Source organism: Cynocephalus volans, chromosome 11, assembly GCF_027409185.1.
Source record: "Cynocephalus volans isolate mCynVol1 chromosome 11, mCynVol1.pri, whole genome shotgun sequence".
NCBI lineage: Eukaryota > Metazoa > Chordata > Mammalia > Dermoptera > Cynocephalidae > Cynocephalus > Cynocephalus volans.
The window spans coordinates 61956528-61976827 of NC_084470.1; the positions used below are offsets into that span (position 1 = coordinate 61956528).

A 20300-nucleotide genomic window follows, 5' to 3' on the forward strand; every position below is an offset into this window, starting at 1 on the left:
GCGGGTTTGGATCCTATATAGGAATGGCCGGTGCACTCACTGGCTGAGTGCTGGTCACGAAAAAGACAAAAAAAAAAAAAAAAAAAAAAAAATCCCAAGTGCTGTTTTTGCAGATTGACAAGCTGATCCTTAAATTCACATGAAAATGCAAGAAACTCAGAAAAAACGAAACAATATTTTAAAAGAACAACAAAAAACAGCCATTGTGGAAAACAGTTTGGCAGTTCCTCAAAAAGTTAAAAATAGAGTTAGTAAATGATCCAGCAATTTTAGGTAAATACCCAAAAGAAAGGAAAACATGGTTCACACAAAAACTTGTACACAGATGTTCACAGCAGCATTAAAAACAGCCAAAAAGCAAACAAACCCAAGTGTCCATCAACAGATAATGGATAAACCAAATGTGGTATATCCATACAATGGAATATTATTCAGCCATAAAAAGGAGTGCAGTACTGATAAATGCTGCAGCTTGGATGAACATTTAAAACATTATGCTAAGTGAAAGAAGCCAGACATGAAAGGCCATATTTTGTCTGGTTACACTTATATGAAATGTCCAGAATAGTCAAATCTATAGAGACAAAAAGTAGATTAGTGATTGCCAGGGGTTAGGGAGGGAAGGAGGGGCAGTAGGAAGAAGGGGAGTGACTATTATTGAGTATGGGATTTCTCTCTGGGATGATGAAAATGTTCTGGAATTAGATAGTGATGATGATTTCGTAACACTGTGAATGTACTAAAAACCACTGAATTGGGCACTTTAAAAGGTGAATTTTATGGTATGTGACAATAAACAACCCAATAATTTTTTTTTAACCCAAAAAGAAAATCGGGGCCTTTCAGCACCCCCAATCTCAGAAATCAGATCCACCCCCTCAATCTCACCACTGACTGGCCAGTGAACCCAAAGGTCAGCCGTGGAAAGACCCCCAGTGGTATCACCACCATCTCCACTCTACCCAACATCAGAGAAATAGCAGGGCCATTCAGGGCACTGCTTAGGAAGACATCAGAAAGAATATTTCAGATTCTATCCACCCAACAGCAGCTTGTGTCTTAGCACTTGAAGGGTTTTACCTCAGCCATCCAAACATCTCCCCCCACCCCAAACACCAGAAACCTCAAAGAAGCATTTTAGGTGCTCCAGGGAGCCCAGCAAAGGCTTCTCTTGGGAAAGTGTCCTTGGGGCAGGGCAAGGCCACTGTTACCCCACAGAGCCATAACCAGAACAAAGGACCCACAACCCTCCAACACATCTGCCTTAGTCTCCCTTTCAACAAGGGGAGTGGCAGTTGGAGGCAGACCCCCAACAGACCAGCAATTGTCCCATTCAGCCTCCTCCCCTCTCTCACTCTGAGCCTCTCAGAAGAACAAGGGTAAGATAGTGCCCACCTCTAGCCTCAGTGGGCAGAGGCAAGTTCAGGTCCACCACCAAGCAGAGGGTCCTCTGAAATCTCCCAACACCCTCTCCCCCTCTGTAGGTCCCTCCATGTGGGCTCACTTCCCCCAAGGGGGGGGGGGGTTATATATTGAGAGGGAGGGAGGGATGTAGGAAGAGCACCAGATTAGGGGACAAAAGATCTGGATCCTAATCTGGACCCTCCGCCCAAGTCCTCAGATACCTAAGTAGGCCACAAACTACTGCCCAGCCAGAGGGCAAGGCCCATTCGAAGCAACATCTCAAAACAAGCTTTGGAGTGCTCCTCTCTGGCCTCTGGAGGAGCCTGGGACTCAAGAGAGGGCGGCCTGGCCCTGGTGACAACACAAGTCTGGGCTGTCCCAGGCATCCCAGTGGGAACAGCAGTTCCCACCAGTTGGAGCGGGTTGTACCCTCAACAAGACCCCATCCAGTCACCCACTGCTCAGGACAGGAGACAAGCTAGAGAGACCGACACCTATCCCAGGTGACCTCCTGAATCGAGCCATGCTTGCGTCTCCCTCGCTAAGATGCAAATTTGTTTACTTGCCCCCGTATCCCGCCAGAGGGCCTGGCATGCAGAAGGCGCTCAGTAAGTGCCCCAACCTAGCGCCCCCTACACAGACGGTAAACTGAAGCTGGAGAGAACCGCCCCGTAGCCCGGCGCCCCACCCGCCCCTCTCGCAACCATCGCTCTAGCTGGCCAAGCGCCAACTGTCCCAGCGGGGAGACTAAGCCCTAGCGGCCGCTGCCGACAAGGACTTACCGGGCAGGACGCGGCCATGGCGGGGCTGGCGGCGCCACAGGTGCGGGATGAACCCGAGGCAGGAGCAGCGGCCGTTGCGGCCTGTTTAGTTTCCGCGCCCCCAGCTGCAGCCAATAGCAACGCAGGTCGCGTCGCCGAGCCCCGCCCACTGCGATTAAAGGAGAAGCGCCTCAGCTTTTTGCCCCCTGACCGGAAGCAGAGCTGTATGGCAGCACCACAGCCTCCGCGCCCAGCTCCTCCAGGCCAGGCAACCCACAGATGGCGCCACTAAAGGCCTCTGTCCGCCGTCGTTCATTCCTCCTGAGAAATTAAAAAGCCCAAGGCGAGGGGTTCGCCCCATCCGCCGGTCGTCCGGCTAACAGGACGGCGAGCGCAGCCTTCTGGGAAATGTAGTTCCGAGCCACCCATACCCTTGAATCTGGAGGAAGGTAGAACTACATTTTCCAAGATACCCTGAGGGCGGGGGCCGGGTTTTAGCAACCCAAGCGGAAGCGGAGGGCACGTGGGTCACTGTGTGTGCCCCTGCCTTAAAGCACTGCCTGGGTTTTCCTTCAAGACCCCACTGAGAATCAACCATTCGCTCTCTCAGGAATTCTAAATGGCTCGCCCCTCCGAACGCGCTTAAGACACGTGTCGATTTAAAAGAACTCGAGTCACTTGGAATCACAACCGTGGAGTTGAGAGACCTTAGGTTCGATTCTCAGTTCTCGCCCTGATTCGCTGCGCGATTGAAACAGAGTAAGGATAGGCCTGTGAACCAAACTGACTCCATTTTCCCTGCAGAGGACACTTTGTTACTTTTCCACTCCTCAGTCATGAGACCCCCCCAGGGCAAATGATTACCCCATGGGCTGCCCTGACAAAATAGACTGAGATAAGAGAGGAAACAGATATTTACTGAGTTGCAAAACTCCTCCTATAATTGTAAAAGTTACAGATTAACCTTAAGACCCCTTTAGGAATTCCCACCTGTGCACAAAGCATCAAGGTGACTGCTGCAATGACCCTCCTGGGGTGACAATGATGAACACCACTGCCTACTGAGCATGCACCCATGATGCAACCAGGAAAAACAGAATGGACCACCTCCAGTGATGCTGGCCTGTACCCCTTAACTCGTTTCCCTATAAAAGACCCTGAACAGCTGGGGGGGGGGGGGGGCGCGCTAGTTTTACTGTCGCTACCGCCTAGCTCCTCTTTTAAAAAAGCGTTGCTTGCTTTGCTGTTGGGTACATTGTTCATTTATATGACTTTAGAATCCAAGAGCCTAATTTAATCACTGGCAAAAACTGGAAAGCTTTGGGCACCAGAGAAGACTCTAGCTGCAAGAGGCAATTGGCCACTGGAACTATTTTGCTCCCATGTCTCTGCTGCTGGTAGATCTCTCCTGGAGTCCCCGGCCTAAATTCTGACACGGCAATGCTTTATTCTCTTTACCTTTCTCTGATTTTCTGAGCCCTCTTCTGCTGTTTGGTTAGATTGTACCCACTACTATGTAGGTGCACCCTGGAGGGCTCCCGGCTATGCTTTGTTTCTGATTTTCCAAGCCCTATTCTGTTCTGTATAGGTGCACCCTGGAGGGCTCCTGGCTATGCTTTGTTTTTCTGATTTAAATCCAGTCCATACTTTTCTTCTTTATGCTGAAAACAGTGGGGAGAACTGTTTTTATCAATTATTGTTAATGGAATAGGTTGGCCCCGCCAATTGGGACTAAGCTAAACTTGACCCCACTGCTCCTCTTTTCTCTTTGTTTGCTTGGTTAGACATTTAGTTGAGTAGCGGTAATCTGAATAAACCTTCCAATCCTTGCATCAACTTTTGGACTTTCAGGTCATTTGTTTAATGCGAGAGGGCAAGCTGAGCCTGGCCTGTTGGTAACACGATTTCAGGAAAAACGCCTCTGCTCTGTGGGCCAGTTTCCCCACTTGTAATATGAGGGAGTGTGATGCAGCCCAGCCTTCTTAGGACCCTTCAGCCCTGAGAAACTGTTATCAATTACGTTTAAAAGAAGGAGGCAATCCAGAAGTCTGACCACCAGAGGCTGTCCCTACTCACAGAAAGCTGCCCGAAAGCCCAGACTGTCCGTCTATTGTAGATGTTTCCTCTACCCCACCTCATCTTCCCAACATGCAACCGAACCGAACCAGATATTTTGCAAGATTCAGGAACCTTCCATCACCTCTCCTGGGCAGACTGACTTGGCCAGATTCCCAACACTGATTAGGATCTGGCCACGCTCTGAGGTTTCTCACTGCATACCGAAACCTGAGATTGTATGTTCTTGGATCTGCAAACCAGAGTCTGAGTAAACTCAGAAACGGGCACATGGTGGGAGCTGGAATGTGGAGGAGTGTGTCTCTCATTTGGACCTGGAAGGTGTGAGGCCAGACACAAGAAACGGGGATACATTTAATCTCATTTTCACTGTGATCTGGCATAGAATTAGTTCCTTTACTTTAGAAATGTTCAGGCTAATTTAACTTAGACACTGTGAAATTCTCCATAAAACAACACACCCTAAAATTGTTCAACCCTGTTCTAAAGACAGTTTTCAAGTCTTCCCACCAACATTCGCATCTGTATCAGTCCATTCCTATTGCTTATAGCAAAATACCTGAAGCTGGGTGATTTATAAAGAAAACAAAATGTATTGCTTACAGTTTCTGAGGCTGGGAAGTCCAAAGTCCAGGGACCACATTCAGAGAAGGCTTTCTTTGGTGATGACTGAAGTGATGGCAGGGTATCATATTGTGAAATGGCAGAGCAGAGGGAGACAGACACACTCTCCTCCCTCTTCTTTAAAGCCCTCAGAATCATCTGCTGACCACCATTTTTAATCCATTCACTAATTTTTAATCCATTCACTACTGCGTGGTCCTGCAATCTAATCACCTCTTCAAGGCTCCACCTTTCAATTACCGTAATAGTATTTCCCACCCTCTTAACAGTCAAAGTGGGGACAAAGTTTCTACTATGTAAAACTTGGGGGACACAATTCAAGCTTCAGTGAGTTTGAGGGGGACATAATTCAATCTACTACAGCATCTTATTCAGTTGTTGTCTTGCCTGGCAACCAAACATTGGGGGGTGGGGGGGAGAATTGAGGAAGATTTAAACAATTAAATACAGAAAGATCTATCCATTAAACTTAAGGGTTCTTCTATTGTTGGGTGTTGTATTTTGTGATCTTGGTTTTGCTTTGTTATTGTCGATTTTAGCTATGAAAACCCTTGGTCTATAGGAGCTTGTAATTTCAAAAATTGAGTTTAGGGCCGAGCCCGTGGCGCACTCGGGAGAGTGCTGCGCTGGGAGTGCGGCGACGCTCCTGCCGCGGGTTTGGATCCTATATAGGAATGGCCGGTGCACTCACTGGCTGAGTGCCAGTCACGAAAAAGACAAAAAAAAAAAAAAAAAAAAATGAGTTTACAGAAACTTCTGTAAAATGGTTTTCAAATATGAAGTTTGCTCAAAGTGAGAGTCACTGGAAGATTTTACTCACCCTCCCTAATCTTTCCAGATCCCACTGTCTTCTATCCCTACTCACAAGGTAGGAGGAACTGGGGATATCCCATGCCCTGTTGCTCATTTCCTAACCAAAAAATGCAGACTCTGCCAACACCATGTAGACAACCCAGGGTCTGCCACTAGCACAACCGCATAAACCAAGGTCAGTGCCTCCACTTCCTGACTGGGCAGGTCTGCTATTCCCCATGCCACTCCCATTAGCTCGGACTCCAGTTCTGACTGTGGCCTCCATGTTGTGGCAGAGCTCAATGTTGTAGGATCCTCCCTGTTGCGGGGACTCCTATGTTGAAGGAGGCTGGAAGGGAGCTTCTTTTTCAAGCCCCCCTGTGGCAGGGAGGTCTCTGTCCTCATAAAAAGCCCACAGGCAGGCCTCCCTAAAAGAGCCTCTCACCCTGTCATTACTCTCCAACCTGCTGCCCAAGGGCCAAGGCCACCCGGGGTGGGGCAGAAAAAGCAGTGAGAAAGGCAGAGATCATGCCCAACAGCCCAGTCCAGCCTGCGCCTGGAAAGCCCCATCAGTGCTATCAGTCTGCCCTGCACCTGCTGTGGCCTGGATTTGAAACTCTGAGCAGGGCAGCTCAGGGCTTGTCCCAGGTCCTGCCACTTCCTACTGGGTGATCTGGAAGGAGTCCTATCAACTCTCCCAGTCTCTGTGTTCTCAATTGTAAAATAATCATAATAATATACCTGCCACAATGGGGGAGGGGAGATCCCATGAGCTATTAATTCATGTCAGAGCTTGATGTTGAGCTGTCAGTGAATACTTAATATGAAGTATGTGACTTCATATTTGCTGTTCTCTGTTGATCTAGCCGACACCTCTCTGCCTCCACTCCCACCGCTCTCCTCTGGCTCTCTGCTCCAGCCACATTGGCCTTTTTGCTGTTCCTTGAATAAGAATGTGCCAGCCACACTCCCATCTCAGAACTCTTGCACTGGCTATTGTCCCAGTGTCCATTTGGCTTGATTCATTACTTCCATCAGACCTATATTTAAATGTCATTTTAGTGTAGCCTTCCATGACCACCCTACTTAAAATATCAACCTACCCCTCCCCTTTCTCTGCTTTACTTTCCTCCAGTGAGTTATCACTATCTGACATGCTGGACTTGTTTGTTGTCTTCTACCCATGAGAATGTCAGCTCAAGGGGACAGACATGACTGTGCACCTGCATCCAACCCAGGGCCCAGACAGAAGGAGGGCACAATAAATATTTGATGAATAAATAAATGAATCACTACAAGATTGCTCATAGGTTGTAATGGGATCTGTGCTGGACAGACTGGTTCTCACCTGGAGAGAAGGGATTAGAGTAATCAGGTAAAGCTCCTCTAAGGGGCCACGGATACCTGAGCTTTGGAGCATGAGTGGGGTGCAGAAAGACAGGAGTGAAGAGGAAGGGCAGTTTGGGAACAAAGAATAAATTAGGTAAAGGTCTGGTAAAAGAACTGAACATGGAGTGTCTGGGGAGCAGGGACAAAGCAGGTGGGGTGAAGAGTAAGGCCAGACTGTAAGGCCACAAATGTAGGCAAGACCCCTGGGTATCAGTCTCAAAGGGTCAGGAGGCCACATGTCTCCTCCTTGGGCTGAGGTGAGCCAAAAGAGACCTCCCACAGATGGGGCTATAGCAACAGGCCCACCTGCTATAGGAGTTACCCCTGCAGGGTGGCCCCCACCCCACGGCAATTGTGGGCCTCAGTGGTACCCACTGTGGAATTGGCATGCCCCTGTGGGTCAGCTTTCTCTCGAGGCAGGCCACGCCCCAGAATGAGGAGAGGTCCAGTGGGGCCACAAGCCTTCAACCTCACCTAGCCCTGCTCCTCTGTCCTACAGCAGTGGCTACTCTGGTGAAAAGCCCATGCTGGTAGAAACATTAGGGAGTCTCTCTGGATAAGCATACAGCTCGGGCCTGTCCTTCCACATTTCAGGCAGTGGTTGACATGACTGGAGCTGTCATGTGATTCCTGGAGACAGTAATGTCAATGGACCCAGAAGTCCCTAGAACCAGTTTCTAGAAGGTGTGAGGACACAGAGCTGGCCAGTAGCCACACCCCACACCACCCACTCAAGTCAGATGGGGAAGCCTCTGCATGCTGATTCCTTCTACCCACATTCTAGGAACATGACCCATGGCCTCCCTCCCCTACCCCTGAGTGGCACCATGAGAGATGCCAGGCCTCTGTTTTGCACAGCTCAGGGAGATGAGACAGGACCATGGCAGCCCAGCTGGAAAAACAGCAAATCCCACAAAGCCAAAGCCCTCTACCTTGGCCCTGCACACATGCGCTGAGAGCAGGGTACAAATACTCAGATAAGGTCTGAACTCAAAGCTAAGAACCTTTCCAGTAAATAATGCATGCGGACAGAGCATCAGAACAGCAGTTCTAAGCCTGGGCTGCCATTCAGAAGTTCTGCAGGTAAAGCCTGGGCATCAGTGTTTTTCAAAGCTCCACAGGTGACTCCAGTGGGCAGCCAAGGCCGAGAACCACTACTGTAGACCAGAGTTGACCAAAAGAACTTTCTGGAATAATAGAAATATTCTATCTTCACTGTCCAACATGGTAGCTACTGGTCACATGTGATTATTGAACACTTGAAATGTGGCTAGTGTAGCTCAGGAACTGAATTTTTAGTTTTATTTTAATTTTAGTTCATTTACATGTGAATGGCTATATGTGGCTGGTGGCTACTATACTGGGCACAACAGCTCTAGACTGTGGACTGGCTCTGTGACCTTGGGCAAGTCACTGAGCCTCTCGGACTTCAGTCTCCTGGTGAGGTCATGGGGGGCATGATGCCCAGTCCACAGTAGCTTTGGCAATTCTTTGACCCTATGCCTACTGCGGATTCATGGACACTAGCCCAACCCCAGGGACCTAGGGAAAGACAGAAGGATGCAGGCCACAGCTCTCTGTGCCCCATAGCAGGGCTTTGCTGGCTGTCCAGCAAAGCATCTGGGGTGGGAAAATGGGGCCAGATGCCCAAGAGGCCAGAAGATAATGGGATTTCCCTCCTTCAAAGAGTCCTGAAGTGCCATGAACCAACCCAGAAAGGTGTCAGCAACAAAATAACTGACAACTTTCTTTTACTGCAGAGTCATTGTACACCAAATGCCACATGAAGTCTTATCATAACCCCAGGAGCAATGCAGTGTTGTACCCATTTTACTGATGAGAAACTGAGGCAGAAAGTGAGGAGCCAGGATTAGAACCCAAGTCTGTCTGACTGCAAGCTGAACCCTTAATCCTAATGCATCCAGGAAGAAGGACTAAGAAACTTGAAATAGTTCAGGCCCCAGTAGAACTGAAGAGGGTCCCAAGACTTTCACCCCCGGAAGCAGAAATGGAGGCCAAAACTGTCCCAAAATGGCCAACCCCACACTAGAAAGTCTTTTGCCATCTTGTGCTTTATCTCAAACAGTCAAACACATTTATCATCTATTCTACAGTACAACCGTCTCTTTTCAATATCAAATTATTGATGGACCATTTAACTCCAAGTCGAGCTGATACTCAGGAGGACACCCCAGTTTGTTCTCCTGTGGTTTCATGTCCTCCTCTCCACCACCCATCAGTTTGAGAAGCAGGGCCATAGAAGGGTTACCCAGATGGTCGTTAAACAAGGCAGGCCTGTCAGGGCCAGGCCCACAGGGGATCTAGGGCACAGGGTTTACGAATCCAAGCAGGAGCTGGTTTAAATTGCTGATTCCCAGTTTTGCCATAGAGTCTGATTCTGTGGGTCTGGGAGCCAGGTGGCCAGAAACCTGCATTTGTAACAAGCTTCCATGGTGATCCTGATGTGGTGGTCCTGAGACCTCATTAAGAAAGAACAGCCCTGCCCTGCCCTTAAGGAGCAAGAGGACTCTCACCCTACTGTGATGCCCTCCCTGGTCAGGGACACAAGACTAGACAAGTCCCGGCTCTGACCTCAACTTTCTCCGTGATCCCATCTCAGGCCTCAGTTTCCCCATCTGTACAATAAAGACATCCACAGGTAGCTTCTAGGGCCTTTTGGTCTCAACGGATGGATGTAGTCAGGGGAACCTCCCTGGAGGAAGCGGCTGGAAGAAAGCCTAGTCTGGACTTCTTTCTCTTCCCTTCCTCATCACGCCACGCTCCCCCTCCCACAAGCCAAACTCAGGCCCTCCTTAGGGCCTTTGCACTGGCTGTTCCCTCTGCCTGTCCTGCTCATTCCCCAGGTCATCACTTTGCTGGCTCATGGTCTTTCAAATCTTAGCCTGAACATCACCTCCTCAGAGGCTCCCCCTTGAACCCTGCCCCAGCCTCCTCTCACGCCCCAATCCTCCTCACTGCTTATATGTTGTGGATTTATTGTTTACCTCCCCTATGACTACGGGCTCTATGAGAGCAGGGACCATGTCCTTCTGGTCACTGGTGGGTGCTGAGCACTTGGCCCTGGCCTGGCACAGAGAAAGGTCATCCAGACTTGTTTGATGAATCAATCCCTGGAATTAGGATTAGAGCACCAGGACATCCCACCCACCATCCCCAGTAATGCTTGGACTCTGGGAGGGGCTTTGTATGGGGTCAGAAGTAGGAAATTCAATTCCACAAGCATCTGTGGAATGTGTGCCCACCCTGTTCTGGAATCACCAGATTGCAGAATGGCAGGTGTATACGGGCCTCTGTGCCTGGCTCAGCGGGAAAAGCAGGTGACTAACACCAGACTGCCTCCTCCAGGGAAGCCAGAAAGGGAAAGGGCCACCAAGAAGGTTGAACTCAGTGAGTGTCCTCACCAAGGGTTCAAGCTCAGTGCCAGGGGTATCCCTCTATTGGCAGGATGGGGAGCTTCTGGGAGGAGGAGGAGGAGAAAGCATGGGGAGTGCTGAAGGACAAGCAGATGTCCCACGGTGGCATGGGCACCCTGGGCCCTGGAAGGGAAAGGTGTGGGATGGAAGAGACGCAAAGTTTTTCCAGGCTGAGGTGGGCAGTAACAGGCCCATCTGGTGTGGATTCACCTCCACTGCCTTCTACCCATCAGCTCCGCTGCCCCTCAGGGACTGATCCCTTCTAGCCCAGCTGCAAGGAGTCAAGGGGCTTGCCAAGGTGACGAAGGCCTCCCTGTGGTGAGTCATCCTTGGGTCCTGGGTAGGCTCAACCCCCATGAGTCACCCATACGCTCAGGGCCAGCACAACTACCCTGTGGTGGGGGAGACTGAGTTCCAGAGAGGAGGGAGCTTGTCTTCTGATCCTAGAGGAGAAGAAAAGGGGCATAGAGATGTGGGGTGATTACCCTTGTCAGTCTCCCTGGGGCTTGCCATGTACTCCCTCACTCAAAGCCCATCTGTGGCTCCCCATGCCCTTGGGATAGGCCAGACTCCCCACTGCCCACCTGCCCTAACTCTGCCACATCTCCAGCCTCGCCTTGCACCCGACCCCATTAGGACCACCTCATGGGCCAGACCTTCCCACCCTTGTGCCTGGTCTATGCTGTTCCCTCTGCCTGGGAGGGTCCTGTGTCCAGGCCCCTAGGGGGAAATCCTGCCCCTAACCTTTGTTCAAATGTTTCCACCCCCATGCACAGAAGGAATGGCTGCCTCCCCTCTGGACCTCAAGGGGCTCAGGTTACTCAGACTCCCTCAGACCAGATCTTCCTCCCCTATGGCTGCTGGGGCCGGATCTTACTCTAGCTGGGGATCCATGTGCTCCTGGAGGCAGGGTCCTGTCAGTTCATTCTGGTCCCCTCTTGATTAGATGGAATGGATGAAGGCATACTCACAGCTATGTGCACCTGTGTCTGCATGTGTGGCTGAGAGTACATGCATGTATCTGTGCATGTGAATGTGTCTGTGCATGCATATACATGTGTGCATGTCTGGGTATGGCTTTGTGTGTCCATGGCTGTGCTTCCCTGTGCATGAATGCTTGTATGTATGTGTTTAGCTGTGTCTGTGTGTGTGGGTGTGGGTGTGTGCCCATGTGAGACACAATACATGTACCTGTGCCTGTGTGATTTAGTTTTGGTTCCTCCACAAGCCAACCCCGAGAAAGGATTCAACAGTAACTTGTTTATTCGGGGAGTGATCCTAGGACACACTGGGAGGCGTCAGACAGTGAGACAGTAAAGGGAAAGCAGCAGTAATGTGTGTGTCATTAAGCAAGTTACCACTGTGAGTGATCAGGGCCCAATCCCCCCCCTGGAGAGCTGTGGGTCACGGTACAGAATATGACCAAGGTTATCCCACTTGAGGTGTGAGGGAGTCATTGTTGGCTGCCATGGTTGAGGCCTGGCACTTCTGGCCTGCCCTACACAGGCCTCAGGGCTCCTGTGGCAAAGCAAGCTCTCAGGTACAGGGCATCCAGTACTGGAGCTGGAAGTCAGGCAGTGTACACAAACACAGTAAGTGGGAGGGGGCTGGGTAGAGCATCAACACAAGCCACAGCACCATGTGTCCACATTTACGTGTATGTGCTAGTGCCCTGTCATGCCCCAGGGACACAGGGACTCCAGTGACCTCTCCTTGTGCAAACTTCTACTGATCCAGGAAAGGTCAGAACAACATCAAGCAAGCTCTGGCCTTGTCCCCTCTCCCTCCCCTGGCCAGGCTGGCTTAGGATCTACCAAATCATGCAAGGCTTGTACCAAATTTGGACAAACAGATCTGCACCTGCTTTGGACAGTGGCACCTCCTGCCCTTGGGCCAGAATGGAGGCTGGGGGTCAAAGTGTGGTGGGAGCAGGGAGATGGGGAAGGCCCTACTGTGGAGAAAGCACCAGGACTAGAGCCCCAGCCTCCTCTGTCTGAACCTTGCGGCCCACAGAAGCCTGACAGTAGCTGGGGAAAGCTTGGCCCCTGCCCTGTAGGCAGTGGGGAGTGCTGGAATCCGGGTATGTTGGTAAGGGGCACAGTCAGCATTCCCCTTTAGAGGGACCACTCTGTGAGCAGGGCTGGAGACCAAGCAGTTGGAGGGAGGAGGAGACTGGGAGCCAGAACACCCAGAGCAGGTCTGTAAGATGGGCAGAGCTGAGGAGCCTGTGCAAAGCCCTAAGTGTGACAGGTGACTAGCCTGTCAAGGCTGAAGGGTATGTGCCTGGGGTGACGCTGGCCAGGGGCTATTGCTTTTTGGGGAGGGGTGGTGGCCAGTAACTGTCAAAGCAAAGTTTAGGAATTCAGAAGCTACAGGTCAGGGCGGAGGACAGGAGACCAAGGGAATGGGAAAAGGAGAGCAGCCAGGTCTCACTGGCAATGTCTGATAGCCATAGGGCAGCAGGAGAAGAGGGGTCTGTGGAGGAGTGTGAGAATAAATTGGGGAGGGAGTCAAGGAGCAGAATGGGCAATGCCAAGGAGCTGGGGTGGGACAGGAGGAGTCTGAGTGCCTCAGCAAGATGTCCTTGCCAAAGAGTGAGCATGGAGGCCTGGGGAAAAGGGAGAGGTGTTAGAACAGGGGCCTGAGCTGCCAAGACCTGAGGAGCAGCAGGAAGAAGTAGGCCTGGCCACAGGCAGATTATGACAGCACAGACAGAGACACTGCAGGAGCATCAGGTCAGTGCCAGGCTGTGGGGGACCATAATTCCCAAATGGACAGTTGGGAGCAGAATCAAGGATTGAAGCAGCTGTGGGGTCTGGGGGATGGTGAGGGGCACCACTGAAGCCTGCTGGAGAAAGGAAGAAGGGAGGTGGGGCCGGAGTTTGGAGAAGCCAGACCCTTGGGGGAGTCTTTAGGGGCTAAAGGGACGGGAAAGAGTCTTCCCTAACTTTGAGGGGATGGTGATGTATGGTGCTGAAGAGGGTCAAGGGATGGGACCAATAGAGAAAGTGACAGGTCAAGGGGACCCCTAGGGGAGAGGTTGAGCTCACAGGCTTGGAGTTGTGTAGGTCTGGGCTCCCATCCCATGTGCAACACTGACTTTGCCGGGTAACTGTAGGTAACAGCTTAAACTTTCTGAGCCTCAGTTTCCTCATTCACTCAACCTCTTTTACCAAGGACCCGCCAACACGGGCCACTTTCACACCAAAACCATGAAGGCGACCCGGGTCATCACCGAGAAGTACTACACACACCTGGGCAACGACTCCCACACAAATGAGCATGTGTGCGAGGTGATTGCCATTATTCGCAGCAAGAAGCTCCGCAGCAAGACCGCGGGCTATGCGTGCCTCTGATGAAGCGGATTCAGAGAGGCCCGGTGGAGGTATCTCCGTCCAGCTGCAGGAGCAGGAGAGAGAAAGGAGAGATGATTATGTTCCTGAGGTCTCAGCCCTGGATCAGGAGATCATTGAAGTAGATCCTCACACCAAGGAAGTGCTGAAGCTTTTGGTCTTTAGCCGTTTGCCCAACCTGCAGGTCCCTCAGCCTACCTACTGCTGGGATGAATTTCAAAACACCACATAGAGCCATTTGAATCTTCCTGCTATGCTGTAATAGTTTCAATAAACCTGAGACAACAAAATAAAATTAAATGGAGATGAGAACAGAAGCCGGTTATATGAGTTTCCTAATATATGGGCTGCCATAACAAACTCGGTGGCTCAAAACGACAGAAATTTATTTTCTCACAGTTCTGGAATCCAGAAGTCAGAAATGAAGGTGCTGGCAGGGCATTCTCCTTCCAAAGCCTCTAGGGGAGGACACTTCCTTGCCTCTTCCAGCTTCTGGTAGCCCCAGGAGCTCCTTGGCTTTTAATAGCAGAACTCCAGTTTCTTTCTCTTTCTTCTCATAGCTGTCATCTCTATGTGTCTGTGTCCAAATTTCCCTCTTCTTTTAAGGATACCAGTCACAGGATTAGGGCCCACCCTAATCTAGTATGATTACATTAACTTGATTATATCTGCAAAGTCCCTATTTCCAAATAAAATCACATTCACAGGTACTGGGATTTGAAAATATCTTTGTGGGGGCACAACCCTAGGGTATAGGGTTGCTGTAAGGATTAGAACACAGGCCTAGAACACAGTAAACTCTCAATAAGTGGTAGCTTAAAAAAGAAGGGCAGGTGGGGGAGGATGAGGGAACTCAGGCTGGCAGGCTTTTCCTGCATGCCCCCACACACTCACACGTGCACACATGTGTGCCCAGGCAGATACACATGCACGGGAAACAAAGCTTCACTCATGGAGTCACACCCAGGAGGGCCAGGAAAGGTGACTCAGGGACCTCAGCCTGCAGCCCACCTGCCCAGCAGAGCCAGCCTGATGGTAGTTCAAGAGTTTGCCAGCATAAGGGCTGCCAAAGTCAAAGCTTAGCTCATCAGAAAATTCCTTGGGAATCTTGAGCAAGGCCACAATTGATGTCATGTGCAAATTCACAGACAGCCCCCACACCCAAGGCTACTCAAACCCATAGGCTTGGCATGATGGAGAAGTGCTGCCACTTGGGAGAAGGGGTCAAGACATGGAATCAAGACATGGAATAGGCCCCAGTGACCACAGTGAAGATTACGGGCAGTCACTTCCCACCAGACAGAGGAGTAGTCAGAGGGGGGTTTGCCACTCCCCCACCCCCTCCCCATAACTCTTATGCATCTGGCAGTCAGACAAGCCCTTCTTCCCCACAGCTGCCCACTGGGGTAGGTAGAGGTGGGTTGTAAGTTGTAAGTAGCTAGGGCCAGTAGAGGGTGGGTTGGGGAGGACAGGCCTGGCCCCAATTCCAGCCCAACTCAGAGCCTTCTGGTTTCTGCCGCAGGACACCCTGTGAGCTCATCAAGGCCACTGTGAGAACTGGGTGAGCCGAGTTCATCTGTATTGCTATGACCTCTGGGCAGATGCATTGGGAACACAGACTGCTCCAGGGATAGGACATAGGTCAGCCTGATAAGATTCATGGAGCCAGTGACAAAATCCACAGGGTCACTCCCCACTACCCCAGCCTGGACAACTCTGCTCCCTTCCTACCCTCCCAGGGCACCAGACCTGGCATGGGACCACATCCTTCTGAGTGAAAGTCCCAGCTGCTCAGGCCTGGCTCACCTGGCTGGCCTCAGAGGCCTTCAGCTTTAGCCCTGCTGGGGCCCCCTGGGCTGCTCTGGGCTCCACCAACTTAACAGCAACCCTAGCACACACCCCACATGCTAAGCTCTGCTCTCAGCACAGGGGATGAAGCTGTGAACAAGATGGCACAGCCCTGGCCTCCTGGAGTTGACAGAGGCTAAGGCAGTAACCCAAGGTTCAGGTGTGCGGAGGATGACTGGGAGCAGGCTGGGGATGGGGAGAGGCAGCCAGAGCTGCCATGGTAGTCAGGTAGTCAGGTCTCTTGGAAGAACAGGGGTACAAGGATGGGGGTGGGGTGGAAATAGAGGGATGGTGAGGGAGGGGCTGCCCCACCAAGATCTGAGGAAGGAACATTATGGGCAGAAGGGACAGTAATAGCAAAGGCCTGAAGTGGAGATTTGCTGGGTGGGTCTAAGGAACAGAAAAATGAGTTGGGGGGTTGGGGGGATGTCCACAATGTAGGTGGGCCTTGCAGACTCCCGTGAGGATTTGTCTTCTACTCTGAGTGAGAGAGAGCCACAGGAGGGCTTTGAGCAGAGGAGGAACTCCATGCACTTTTGGCTTTAAAAAGATCACTCTGAGATAAATAAGATCAGTGGTTTTCCAAGTGTGGTCCCCAACAGCAGCACCTGAGAACTTGTAGAAATACAGATTCTCAGGCGCCCTGTTCAGTCAGGAGCCCTGGGGTGGGATGCAGAGACCTGCGTCATAAGGAGCCCTCCAGGAACTCTGGTGCCATTCAAGCACCATTGCTCAAGCGCTTCTGGAGAAGTCTCACTCACCAGACCCCATCAGATGCTGTGAGAAGAGGGATTCTGCAGTCAGCGGCACATGGGAAATGAGACACACGCTATTGGAGCCCCCACCCACAACCCTGAATGCTCTTGACATACACAGCCTGTTAAAGGCTCTGCCAAACCCCACAAGAAAGAAACCGGTCATTTAGTGGAAAAGGGGGGGAAAAAAAAAGAAATCAGTTCATCTTTGTTCAGCCCAGGTGAATTACATAATATGCTTTCCTAACCTTCTTGACCATGTAACACTTTTTTTCAGAGAACACTTTATAAACATCTGGCCACACTGAAAAATGCTACTTCAGGTGCATTTTGGTTTATTTTCTCTGGCTTCTCGCACTGCCTGGCATGGAGTGACCACTCAACAACTGCCCTTTGAAAAAGGCAAGAATTTCCTCATGGTGACCCTGACTAGACATGGGTAATTTACAAACTGATCTCCCCCAAGCTCTACAGGGACCTGGCTACAGCCCCTCATGCATTGACTCCCTGGGCTGCCCTCGGAACTCAAGGGTCTGGGAGGATCCAAGAACAAGGAGGAGAGGAGGAGGGGTTGCCACCTTGGCCTGTACAGAACAATGACTATCTCTGGTGGTCAGAGTGCAACCCTGCCAGAGTTCATGGCAGCTTCTCTAGAAGGCTTTCCTGCCCCAAGAACTACCCTTTGGGCCCAGATAATGTGTTGCTTATAGAAGGCTTAGGTGGGTCCCAGGAGGTCAGTCCATCCAGCCTCCTGCCTCGAAGCTGGGAGGTCACTCCTCTAGCTCTTGCGACAGCCAGGCATTGGGCCTGCCTCAGGGGCCCCTCTGACACCTCAAGGATAGCTGGGCTCTCCCTTGCTTCCAAGGAAACCTTGCTGGGGGCCCATTCATTAGCGAGAGACATCTGGCCATGAGGTTTGAGCAAAATCTCAGGAGCTAGATGGCCCAGGAAATGCTAGAGGGGCCATTATGGATTCCAGAAGAGAACTTGGAACCCCTAGGACCATGCCCCCATTAACAGGTAAAGAAATTGAGGCCTAGAAAGGAGAAGGGACTCTCATGTCACTCAGCTTTACTACTATGCCCTAGGGACCTCTCTGGGTCCATACTTTGGTCGGTTTGGTAGTTTTCAGGGGTGTATTGGGCCATCGGCACAGTCCTGAGCAGGATGACCACAGAGGAAGCAGGCAAAAGGAGGGACAATGAGGGCTCTTGATAGCCCTGACTTGGTCAGGAATGTAGGTGTGGGAAGGGAGCATGAGGCCACATCCCAGGGAACTAGGCAGCACTTGGGGGGCGGCACAGTGGAGGAGAGGGGTGAAGCAGCACAACACTTTGACCCTGTACAGCTCAGCCCATGTGTGTGTGACACCATGTATGATGTCCCAACCATGGAGCACTGTGGCCATACCTGAGTGTCTCTGTGACAGTGTCACATCCTGGGGTTCACTGTGGCTATACTTGTGTGTCTACCTATAACAATGTGACTTTACAGCAACCTGTGGTTGTTGGTATATGTGTTGCTATTCCTGTGACCAGAGTGGCTGGGCATGTGGCTGTGTGTGTGTGTGGGGGGGTGTTTGTGACTCTGGGCACCTGTGATCCCGGGACTGTGTATGTATTTGAGAGATATCCAATGTGTGCACCTATAAATGTGACCAGTAGCGTGCCCTAGCAGAAAGTTGGCCTTAAGAACTTCCAAACCTGAGTTGTCACTTCTGAGTGGCCAGAAGTTTTCTGTCTGCTAAGACACAGGCAGGCTGTGGAAAAATTCTTTTCTCTTCTCTCTCTCTTTTTTTTTTTTGTCATGCACTATGATACTTTTTATTCTTTTTCATTTTTTGTTTGTTTGTTTGTTTTTTAAAAGATGGCTGGTAAGGGGATCTTAACCCTTGACTTGGTGTTGTCAGCACCACGCTCTCCCAAGTGAGCAAACCGGCCATCCCTATATGGGATCCAAACCCGTGGCCTTGGTGTTATCAGCACCACACTCTCCCGAGTGAGCCTTATTCTATTTCACTTTATCAGGCTGATTTAACTCCCTAAATTAATTAATAATTTTAAAAATTAAATTAATTAATTTCTATGAAAAACCCTACTTTAGGCACTGTTTTATGAAACAGATAGTAATGGGAAATAAAACCAGTCAAGTACTTTGGAAGGATAAAATTAAGCAGCAGCAAAAATGATTAGGAAAAAGGAGACCAGGTGGGAGAATGCAACAATGATACAGGAGAGGGAGTGGGAATGGAGAGACCATTTCAGAAGTTTTTTAGAAAGACTCAGAATAGGCTGGCCAGTCAGCTGAGTTGGTCAGAGATTGGTGACGATAACACCAAGATCCAGGGTTCAATTCCTGTACTGGCCAGCTGCCAACTAACCAACAAACAAAACAAAACGAAAGACTTAGAATTAAAATATTTAGAATAAAAGAATACTCCAAACTGACTAACTGGATATGTAGGGAAAGGGAAATTGCAGAACTGGAGATAACATTGTGGTGTCCAGCCCAGAAGGCTGAGCAGATTAATTGCCTTTAAAAGAAGGCAAAAGAAGTTGGGGGGAGAGGCAAGTACATGTATATGTAAGATGATCAATTCTACTTTAGACAATGAGTGTTGGTGGGATTTGGAGGAAGCTGGTAGTAGGTAACCTGACCATAGTACAGAAGTTGGGATTAGAACCAAACAGAAATGTAGGGTTTAACCCTAGAGAGGGTAGTTCAAGGTATGACAGGGGTGAGATGACCCAGGAGGAATAAAAAGAGAAGGATGAAGGTGGTACACCTTTATGGCTATGAAAAGAAAAAGGACCCCAGAGGGAGAGAAGTTCCACAAGGAGGTAAATTAAGTGCAGCAGATGCTACTGATAGAAAGATGAGAAAACAGCACAGTCTGTCAGTGTTCTTTCACACTGGATTTGGTAAATAAGAGTGAGAGGTACCTTGAATAAGTGGTGGGAAAAGCCGAATTCAAAAGGATTAAGCAGTGAGTGATGGTTAGAAAGTGAAATAAGTTCAAATTTGTCCAGACCCTTCCCCAATCTTGTCTTGACCCAGAAACATTGTAGTCGCGGGTTTTTTTGTTTTTGTTTTTTTGCTACTCCGTGGCCCTCCAGATACTAATATGAGTGATTAATTCAAGTTCTTCTTAGGGAAGTGTCCTAGTCGCAGGCTAAAGTCTGCTTGTTGGTGTCTTCCGAGCTGTAAGCGCCCAATGCCAGGGCTCAGCTTGTCCCCGCTCTCCGCTGCACCCCTAGCCTGGATGTGGGAGGCGAAGGCAGTCGCATTTCCTGAGCAGCAAGGCTGTGCATAGTCAGGCGATGCCCGGCTGGGAACAGCGCTTTCGCAGCTCTAGCCATCATCCCTCACGTCTGCAACCACCGAGCCCCTGAGACTGGTGGAACAGACCTTGCTGCTTACCACCTGGAGGAAGGTCCTTGTCAACTCCACCTTCTTCTCAAAAGGGCAGAATTGAACCCAAACCTGCTCGACAGACTGGAGCCTGAGCCGAGCCAAGGCCACCGCCATGGTGACCTCCTGGAAAAACTATTTTTTAAATGTAGCTACCCAAAAGGGCTGGCCCATGGCTCACTTGGGAGAGTGTGGTGCTGATAACATCAAGGCCACAGGTTCGGATCCCTATGTAGGGGTGGCCGGTTAGCTCACTTGGGAGAGCATGGTACTGACAACATCAAGTCAAGGGTTAAGATCCCCTTACCGGTCATCTTTAAAAAAAAAATGTACCTACCCAAATATAAAGTGAGAGCCCTTCTGCTGCACAGCCATGGACATCTTCTGATGTGCTGGCCAGAGAAGGGCACCAGAGAAGGACCAGGAAGGGGCCTTGGGGTCTGAGACAGGGAA

At 50.4% G+C, this 20300-nt stretch overlaps 1 protein-coding gene and 2 pseudogenes across 3 annotated transcripts in view; 1 reads left to right on the plus strand and 2 right to left on the minus strand.

The window, feature by feature from the left end:
• The window catches only part of POC1A (POC1 centriolar protein A), a 78259-nt gene extending 75726 nt beyond the window's left edge, over positions 1-2533 (minus strand). For all 3 annotated transcript variants that reach the window (XM_063114705.1, XM_063114706.1, XM_063114703.1), the window contains exon 1: positions 2187-2533. In XM_063114705.1, the coding sequence (XP_062970775.1) occupies positions 2187-2204 (18 nt within the window). In that variant the 5' untranslated portion in view covers positions 2205-2533. The remainder of the gene's footprint in view (positions 1-2186) is intronic.
• Positions 2534-10512: 7979 nt separating this feature from the next.
• LOC134390110 (small ribosomal subunit protein eS17-like) lies at positions 10513-14075 on the plus strand (annotated as a pseudogene).
• A 5493-nt stretch (positions 14076-19568) lies between these two features.
• Positions 19569-19964, minus strand: LOC134390111 (large ribosomal subunit protein mL53-like; annotated as a pseudogene).
• Positions 19965-20300: the final 336 nt, after the last annotated feature.